This window comes from Cydia fagiglandana, chromosome 20 (genome assembly GCF_963556715.1).
Source record: "Cydia fagiglandana chromosome 20, ilCydFagi1.1, whole genome shotgun sequence".
In the NCBI taxonomy this organism is placed as follows: domain Eukaryota; kingdom Metazoa; phylum Arthropoda; class Insecta; order Lepidoptera; family Tortricidae; genus Cydia; species Cydia fagiglandana.
The window spans coordinates 8,991,095-9,001,207 of NC_085951.1; the positions used below are offsets into that span (position 1 = coordinate 8,991,095).

The following is a 10,113-nucleotide window of genomic DNA, read 5'->3' on the forward strand; positions in this document are numbered from 1 at the left end:
CTAATATTGGAATCCTGAAAGTTTAGTTTTCCTGGTCGCTTACTTCCGAATCCGTGTCCATTTCAGAATCAGGGTACACATTTGAGGTATCTGTCACTTCTTCTTCTTGAGGTTCCAGACAAATGAATAATTCTAAAGTTTCAGGGAAGAAAGCCTGTTTCTTTTTTCCACTTATTGTTGGCCTCATTGAAGAAAGGACAGGATCGGAAGACAAAAGTAACATATTAAAAACATCCCTGTTCGAATCTTGTCTCGTTTTTTTTTGTGAGTGATGCTCTCTGAACATTCTGAAGTCTTTGTTGCGTGCCTCGGATGCTTCTTCAGAGAGATGACCAATCGGTACAATATCATTTTGTGCCATGGATCAGCAATTTATGCACTGTTGGGGGCATCTTATGCCAACTGTAAAATTTAATATAGTCGTCCGCTGTATCTTTACAATAGGCTTTAAACTTTTCAGTGTCAATTACTTCACCTGATGTGACGGCTTGCAGAATTACAGCTTTGACAGCTTGCAAATTTTTCTGTTCCGTTGGCTTTTCTTCCATCTGTCAGTAGCAGCTCTTGTAAATCTTCGGCAAAATTCTTTCAAGGTGTCACGATCTTCTTCTGATAGGTTAAGGTTTGATTTAGTTAGCACTATTTCAAACAAAGCTTCATGATTTAAACTAGATCCTTGAGATTTTAGGATAACAAACAAGTCCAAGTTCGTAATAAGACTGTCCATGGTTTATGGTCGTGTAAGTTGGCGGTTAAGAAGCTCAAGATGAACTAAAATATAAAATGTACCCCTTACCTATTTATTGCTAGTACTAATGAACACCACCATTCTACGAGTATATCATTGCTATTATAATTAGTTTTACGTCTAATTATAAGCATAATGATTAAAACCTTAATGATTAAACTGCATTCATAATATCTACTAACGATTGTAACCGGACCTCATTAATGATCATTAATTTTAGACTCATAAGTTGTCAATGTGTCATTTGTTAAATACTGTTTCATTAAGTACAAAGATAATGTAATAAAGAGGATACAAGGGTAATAATGTAAAGGATGTAATGGTTTTATTTTCAATTTTCTACTTGTAAGTCTTGTATTTATTATTTATTTGATTAAAACAATGAGAAAAAGCTATTTCAGCATGAAAAAATAAGTTTTTTTATTTTTTATTAGATAAGTGCACACGGTAGAAAAGTTCGCGTTATGTCAAAATATCATTAATAATTGGTACTTAAATCATCTGCAAGGATATTACGGTATACCTTTAATTTTTGAAAAAAAAATCCGTTTTACTCGTACGCTCCATACATTTGCTTAGAACAAAACTTCACTACGCGTAAGTTATTGGTTCGATCAAACTCAAATTCATTTTTTGTAGTCAAAATAACGAGTATAACCGTATTATAATAAAAAAAAAAATAAAAAAAATATATATATATCGATTTTTTTTTAAAAAAGTGCACCCCGTAGGAAAATTCTAATTATGTGGAAAAATCAAGAATAATTGGTTTTAAAATCATCTGTCAGGATATTACGGTTAACTTTTTATTTTCGGAGAAAACTCGTTTTTTCTGATACGCGCCATACAAAGATTTTGAAAAAAAATTATAATTAATTATTTTTCCAACCAAATTAGAGTCTGGCTAGCCAAATTTTGTTGATAAATATTTCCTTGTTGCATCCCCAATTGTCTATGCTTTTAAAAAAAGTTAAAAGTCTGTTGTCAATTTATGTCATTCATTCAAATTGTTTGCGGTTTATAAGGCGTTTATTTTAAATAATACTTAAATAATATTAATAATGACTATACCGCGTGTGGTCCGCAAACTATTATTTAAGCTCGTACATAATTACGACAATGTGCGAAGTCGACGTGAAGCGATTATTAACGAAAAACTGCAATGTTTACAAGTCGTAAACAATTTAGTAGGTTGGTGCTCTATTAATATTTTGATACTTTAAGTACTATTTCTAACATTTCCCTATAACTTTGATTGAGTACGTGAATTTATTAATACCTGAATCTCATAAACAGGACAAGTGTGTAAAAAGACGGATAAACTAGAAGTTCTGGAAAATATCAATAAAATCAAAACATTGGACCGTAAACTTATGTGTTTGTTGTTGACTGTACTTTAAATAGTGGGAGAAATTATTTGAGCTGACTTTGAGTGCACATCAACGTATATTTATCTTATTTCCTTAGGTACCTTACGTGTGCACAGAAAATCAAAAATATTTTCTAGTATCAAAACTATAACACCTACTACACACAGTGTGACCAGCCCAAGATTTTTTGAATTTCCCGCCAAAACTTTGGGTAATATTTCAGTAGCCAGACTCTAGCTAAGATTAATTTTGAGACATAATAAAACCTAACAAAAGCTATTCCAATAAAAAAAAGTTCAAATTTAAGACTTCGGTTTCTATTTCTATGGAGGTCGATTTTCAGCCCACCGTGTGTCATAGTGACATTTTTTTTAAACGGGCAACATTAAGTGATTAGTCACTTTGCTTGGTTCATCAAAATTTTGTTTTCCTGCTTAATTTCCGTTAAAAACGGCTATTTATCCTTAATCAAGTGTAAATAACATATCATGTGAGTATTTTAGTTTATTATAATCATTTATAAGATCACATAAAAACCAGGTGGGCTCTAATGAAACTCACCTCCATGTATGGGCATCCTTGATTTTAGCCGTATTTGACACTGTGACCACTGTGTGGCCTACATTTTTGGTGTGAACGCGAAGTCTGTGCAATATTCTTTACATGAGTCACTTTCTCGTTACTTGAGGTGACGATAGGTGATTGACACGGTGTGGGCTTCATTAGATTTTTTATTTATAAACTCGTCACCGTGAGGTGTTTGTCCAGTAATCTCACTCATTGTCTCATCTTCTCGCGTCCTGAGTCGCACGTATCTTGCAGGTAATCATACGAGGATGTACTGATTCAATTAAAATGTAACACTTCTATGCATATAAATTGAGTTATAAACTAAGTGTTCTTGAGCGTGGACCAACATCATTAAAATAATACCATTATTTATTTTAATTATTTAGTTCGATCTTTTGCGACATCTGTTATCAATGGCAAAGTGTTTTCAGAAAAAATCAGCAATAAAAACAGTAATGCTGAATGATCTTAAATGACCTGCACAGGGGTTGGGTACTCTTTAACAATAGTCATTGTTTATGACTACACATATTTTTTTCTCTTCTGTGTTACTGATATAACAAGTACTCTTAGATTTATATCAATATTTTGTATGTCATTATTAGAGGGCGGAGTACCGGTGGCAAATTTCACACTAAATGTATGGAGTCGCCTAAGTATTCTTATGATTAAATAAATAACGAATAAATGATTAATTTTGCATAATAATTTTTAGGAACTTATAGAAATTATCTTACGAGCATACAAATATAATGTAATATGTTGTTAATATCTATAATACATAATAATATGTTTTCTTATCAAAACATTATCATTAGGTACTAAATACTAGACTAAGAAGTTATACCTGCCAAACGATATATTATTTTCAAGACCATTCAATTACAATTGAGGACTGGAATTATGTGTTCGAGGTCCTCCTCACAATCTACACTTAAGTGCGTATCCATGTTATAAAATGACTGGACTATGGCCACATGTTCCTGGTTTTTCGGAGTGAATCGGTTTCTTAATTTATTGAAGATCCATTTATGAGTGGAAAACGATCGCTCTACATCTATCTACCGATGTCATGGTTGCATGTTTAAGGACTTGAAAGAAGAATTAGGTTGCATATGGTAAAAAATGTTATATCGATGAATGGTGACTTTGTTAAAAGAAATTGAAAAATAACCCAAAACATTTACGACATAACATTTAGGTGTTCCTGAAATCGATTTATGAAAATAAATGTTAAGTACACACAGCAAATAGACAAAAATCAACCAGTTGAACAAGCCGGCTTCCGCAGTAGTTACTCCACTATAGACCATATACATACGCTACAACAAATTTTTGAAAAATACAGTGAGTTCAACCTTCCTCTGTATGTAGCCTTTGTTGACTATAAAAAGGCTTTTGATAGCATAACGCACAAGTCAATCTGGAAAGCACTTACATCCTGCGGAGTACACAAAACCTACATAAACATAATCAGAAACATCTACAATCAAAGCGTCAGCAGAGTAAGGTTGGAAAAAACTGGAGAGGAAATACCAATAAGAAAGGGAGTAAGACAAGGAGACCCCTTATCACCCAAACTTTTCATAGCAGTACTGGAAGAAGTCTTCAAAAAAATCAACTGGAGTAACCAAGGACTGTGGATACGGGGCAAATATCTCAGTCATCTTAGATTTGCAGACGACATTGTCATCTTTGCCGAGTCATCAAAGAAACTAGAAGAAATGATGCAATCTCTGGCAAATGAGAGCATGCGCGTCGGACTGTACATGAACATAGAAAAGACTAAAGTAATGACCAACTCTAAAACTCGGATAATAAAAGTGAATGGAAGCGAAGTGGAGTACGTAAATGACTATATTTATCTAAGCAAACAAGTGTCCTTCAATAAAAAACAAAATGAAGAAGAAGTCGACAGAAGAATAAACAACCCATGGAGAAAATACTGGTCACAAAAAGAAGTACTTAAAGGCGACTACCATCCAAAGTTAAAAAAGATAATAATGGACACTTGCATACTACCTTGTCTGACATATGGTTGTCAAACATGGACATACACAAATACAATAAAAAATAAAATTTCCACATGTCAGCATGCCATGGAAAGGAGTATGTTGAAGTTAAGACGAATACATAAAGTCAGAAATGAAGAGATCAGGAAAAGAACTAAACTTGTGGATGCCCTAAAACAAACCCTGCGTCTAAAATGGCAATGGGCTGGTCATGTGTCAAGATATACAGACAAAAGATGGACTAAGACTGTGACTGAATGGACAGGACCACCTGGAAAAAGACATCAAGGAAGGCCACAGAAGCGCTGGTCAGACGACATAGTTCAAATAGTTGGAAAAACAGGAATAAATTGGATGAAATTAGCTACAGATAGAGAACAATGGAAGGGACTCGAGGAGGCTTTTACCCAATAGGGATCAGTGAAAAGAATTAACAAATAATACAACAACATATAAACAAACATTATATTCGCTGAAATAAATAAAGCTGTAATAATAATAATAAATGTTAAGTACTTAGTTCCAATTTACGAGTAGGTACCATACTAAGTACATTAGGTAAATGAATAATTTTATTATTCAAGCCTAAAATAATAATTATAAAAACGACTCCATACCTTTTGTGTGAAATTTGCCACCGGTACTCCGCCCTCTAGTCATTATAAATGTTGTGAGTGTCAATTAGAAGTTTTAAGCGTCAATAGTTGAAATTATGGACTTACTCTGTCTACTTATTACATTGAATTTTTCAGTTTCTTATTTGACTCTAATATCATACACTTTTCAAATACCAGATTATCATAATGTCGTCCCGTAAGACCGCCGGCCGCCGTGGCACGAACAAGAAGCGCGCCCAGCGCGCCACATCCAATGTCTTCGCCATGTTCGACCAGGCGCAGATCGCAGAGTTCAAGGAGGCGTTCAACATGATCGACCAGAACCGAGACGGATTCGTTGATAAGGATGATCTGCATGACATGCTCGCTTCTCTTGGTAAGATTCTTTCAATGTATGTTGCCTTTTAGTTCTAATGGCAGCCGTTAATTCTCATTGCGTTAGTATAGTTATCAGGTAAGGGGAATAAGCGGACATCCATTAATTGCGTGACATTTTTATTGATTTTAGACACCCCCCTTCTCCCTCTGATGAGATCTCGGCCATGTGAGATCATTCAAAATTTGTATTTTAAGTATAAATTTGTATGGTTATTTTTGTTTTGAGTAGTATTTGGAGGGTTGTGTGAAATTTCGCTATATTTACTCTAGAAACAATTTAAATTAATTTGTCGCAATCTTACACTATTTTTGCCACAAAAAAAAAGATATTTGCCGAGACCCGAGATAATAAGTAATAATAATAATTATGTTAGTTCAGAATATATTTCATTATTTCAGTGCATAAGTATCCAGTTAAGATCCTCATGTTTGCTTACATCTGTATAGTTTTTTTTAAAGCTAATGAAAATGAACTAGGTTCTTATAATTAAGTTTTTTTTTTGGTACAGGTAAGAACCCAACGGAAGACTACTTGGAGGGCATGATGAATGAGGCCCCGGGGCCCATTAACTTCACCATGTTCCTGACACTGTTTGGTGAACGTCTGCAGGGCACGGACCCTGAGGATGTCATTAAGAATGCTTTTGGGTAAGTTTTCGTGTATTTATCGCTTTTCCAAGCGGTTTAAGGTTAATATTAGCCCTCGATAATACTGACACTTACATCTCGTGTCGATTTAAAACAGTCCTTTCGGTCGTGTTTTAATTTATCGCCACTCGTTGCGAATTTCCTATTTTTCGCACTTGTATTTTAATGTACCGACTATTTTAGACTTTACATCTCTTCAACAATCAATAAGATTTTGCTTAAGGCGGTTATCAGTATCACACTGCTGCCACATTTCGTTGCGAAGTACGGATCGACGAATTCGCGAGCGGCGACGACGGTACGGTGGTGCGGTTGCTCGGTAGTCTGGTTTTTACATACAAATTAAAATACTACAGTACACAGTCAAGAACCGCAGCACCGGATGCCGCTCCTAAGTGCGGAGCAGTGTGATAACCGCCTAAAAGTAATGTTATTCTTACTGGTATGACTATTATCTGGTCTGTATTTGACTACATTCAAATTCTAACCAACCCAACCCCCCAGCTGCTTCGACGAGGAGAACAACGGCGTCATAAACGAGGAGCGTCTGCGCGAGCTCCTGACCACGATGGGAGACCGTTTCACCGACGACGATGTCGACGAGATGCTGCGCGAGGCGCCCATCCGGGACGGGCTCTTCGACTATGTCGAGTTCACGCGTATCCTCAAGCATGGCGCTAAGGATAAGGACGAGCAGTAAGGGAGACGACGGCGGTTTTATAAAGCTGAGAGGTACTTTTTTACAAGTGTTATATCTGTGCCCTGTTTAAAAATAGCTTGTAACTTGTAATACAAGAGTAAGTCCGTTTTTGACAGCTTTTGTTAGAAAGGGATTTCCACTTGTATTACAAGTTACAAGCTTTTGATAAACAGGGCAGTGGTTCTAACTATAAAAGTCCCGTTTCCATGCTAAATTGTTGCAATGTTTAAGCATTTTACGTCAAAAATGTGACAGTTACGTAGGAACTGGCGCCCTCAATAATTTTCTACAATTTCTTGTAGGAGTAATATACGTGTAACCCGTTTAAAGTAATTATAATCTCCTAAGGCTCAAGGTCCTGCCTATAGCACTTATTCAGTTCGATGAAATCTAAATCATATTCAATTGTAACAGAGTCGGATTTGTTTTGTTTCGTTCAATATTCAAACAAAACCAAAATCCAACTCTATTCCCTACACTAAGGGTTCTAATTTCAGTGGCAAATCTGTATTTTTTATTTGTATGGCTGGGCCTTAGAAGGATGTTTTATTATCTGGTTTAGATTAGTGCTAAAATGACCAAGGAACCTTGGCACTTGCAGAAGGAAAAACAATACCGACAATTTTTATCTTCTTTGAGGGCATTACAAAAAGCACTTTCTTTGACCAAGATTTAATACTTGTAAAATAATTACTTTTAGTTTTATAAAGTATGGCTAAGGTTGGATTTACAAGTAATACAGTTTAAATGAAATATAAGTCAATAACAGTGTCTAAGGATAACTTTGACTATACAATAACCGTGGGTCTATATGACACTGCTGCTGATACTTTGCAGCCTATTTATTATACCCATCTTTAAGTATGATGTTGATGCCTAAAAGTCCTAAAACTGTACAATAAATAAGTTACCGCAAATAACGAAGACAATATTTTTTTCTCTTGAAGAAACGTTTATTTTTGTCAGTAACTGTTTCCATCGTATTCTGTCTCAGAAGTAATGATTTCTGCACGATTACTCGCGTAAAGTATTTACGTATAATAATTCTGGCTCAGTTTTCATTATATAATTAGAAGGAGAGTGTTATAGGTGTGAAGTTAGGCACGTGTGGAAAACTCACGTAAAAACGTTTGTAACTCATGGTACCAATTGAAATTTTTAGTTCTTTACGTGACCGGTAGAGGCACTGTACAATTACTCCATACATTTTCCTTAACTATCACACTATCGACTGTCATTCACGGAACTCATGGTAGAGCTGCTGTTGACATCTAAATTGTTTTAATTGACATGATAATCTCTGCTGCTAAAAGATATAGTATTGTCATCAACGTAATAAAGTGCGTTAATAAGCTTCAACGACATATTTCAGTCATTGCCTGTAATAGCATTTTGGCACGAAGTGAATTTAGCTTACGATATTTTTAAACGCGGTTAAATTTACTTGTAAATCCAATCTTTATACCTAACGAGTATATTTTTTAGATTTTTATATATTGCCAAACTAATAATTGTTATAAGACAAGTAACCGTTTTAGATTGTAAGTTTTAAGTTGATGTTTATATGGATTATAAAATCTCTAAAGGTACTGCGGTGCTAAGGTATAGTACTTATGATATTCATTGCATTTTATATGTTATGCATTTGTCTGAAATTATAATTCCGTTTTTGGACCACTAATATAAGTTTTGGCCGGATTTATATAATTTCCAATTTTATGATTTTAGAGTAGTTTAAACACGGCTTCTGTAGAATGTGATTAGATCGAAATATTAAATCATTCCTAGAATTAAAATTGGTTGGAAAATGAAGTATATTTTAAGTTAAGACGACTTATGTTTTAAATTATGAATTATTTCCCGAGAATATAGCGTTAATCTAACAAGCGTGTATCTAGTTTATCATATTATGTAATCATGTATGTATTTATTTGATCTTAAACATAATAAATACTCTCTTCCCTATTATTTTGTTTCATTACAATATGCAATTTAGACAATTTAATTATTTGACTTTTTTACCGCCATGAAAAGGTGATAGCTTGGGTAAAATTGCCACCACAAACTTCATGTTTATAGTGGCACTGCCGAACTTTGTCGCTGCAAAGCGTAGATTAGTATATGTTATTAACTGGCTACCTGTGTGTTTGCGTTCTTACTACCTGTGTTTAGTAGTAAATGTAATTAAAGCGTTTCACACACCTAATTTAATTCAGTAAATACCAACAGGGCCGCAGCAATAAGTAAAAGTGAGATGCAGATATCTCTACAATGTGATACGTCCCTGTCGTCAGTTACTGAACCAAGCACGTGAAACGCTTATTCAATGTCTAAACAGGCCCTTACTACTACTACTAGGTACAGAAGACACTAACAAAACGCGTCTGTCACGATCAGCACAGATATGGCCGCTAGGTGGCGACAGCGTCACGCGTGGCTTATGGCAAACCCGCCGGTGGAAGTTTTTAGCAGATGGCGCCATCATAGCTTGCCCCGTCAATCTCTAGAATGATGTCAAATTTTTGTTTTTTTAATACCCTGGATGCCAGCCCTTTAAGCCAAATCTAATAGAAAAAGGGGCAAGTTATGATGCGCCATCTATGCAAACCTTTGAGAGTTGCCAGCCCTATTGGGGTCGAACGGATGCGGATGTATTTTTAGCTACCTGTAGCAAAGCGACGAACTCGCGGAGTGAGACACGCCTGCTAAGGGCTGATTTTAGTTAAGTACATTGCGGACTGTGCATTACGTCCAATTCAACCGACCAATGAAAACTCGCAATGGTATGAAACTTGCATGCGAGTTTTCGCATCGTCTAAATCACCCCTAACTCATAGACTCGGCTCGCAAAAGATCATGATGTGGAAAATAAGTACATATGTACACTACGGTGACGTTCGAATTTAACGAGGCAAAAATCCACCTTCGAATTTCTAAATATAAACCAATTTTTCTGCACTTTGTTTGCCGATATCATAATGGTCCGTCGTGATTCATTAGCGTCATCATCATCTCCTTAATGAGGTCAATTTCACGTTTTTAATTTATTTACGCGCTAACCTAATTTTGT

At 35.3% G+C, this 10,113-nt stretch overlaps 1 protein-coding gene across 2 annotated transcripts; it reads left to right on the plus strand.

Moving 5' to 3' along the window:
• Window positions 1-2,476: 2,476 nt before the first annotated feature.
• LOC134674748 (myosin regulatory light chain sqh) lies at window positions 2,477-9,003 on the plus strand. 2 transcript variants are annotated; one of them, XM_063532874.1, is made up of 4 exons: window positions 2,477-2,608; window positions 5,495-5,693; window positions 6,205-6,343; window positions 6,848-9,003. In XM_063532874.1, exons 2-4 carry the CDS (start codon window positions 5,504-5,506, stop codon window positions 7,041-7,043), a joined length of 525 nt encoding a protein of 174 aa, XP_063388944.1. In that variant the 5' UTR covers window positions 2,477-2,608; window positions 5,495-5,503; the 3' UTR covers window positions 7,044-9,003. The 2 variants fall into 2 exon arrangements, with proteins under 2 accessions (XP_063388944.1, XP_063388945.1); XM_063532875.1 differs by lacking the exon at window positions 2,477-2,608 and adding an exon at window positions 2,791-2,940.
• Window positions 9,004-10,113: the final 1,110 nt, after the last annotated feature.

What these genes read in the sequence shown, in the direction of transcription:
- LOC134674748 (XM_063532874.1), top strand. Translation starts at nt 5,504, where the DNA reads ATGTCGTCCCGTAAGACCGCCGGCCGCCGTGGCACGAACAAGAAGCGC. An exon ending in TGACATGCTCGCTTCTCTTG is followed by an intron (nt 5,694 to 6,204) that starts GTAAGATTCTTT and finishes TTTTTGGTACAG; the next exon opens with GTAAGAACCCAACGGAAGAC. An exon ending in GTCATTAAGAATGCTTTTGG is followed by an intron (nt 6,344 to 6,847) that starts GTAAGTTTTCGT and finishes CCAACCCCCCAG; the next exon opens with CTGCTTCGACGAGGAGAACA.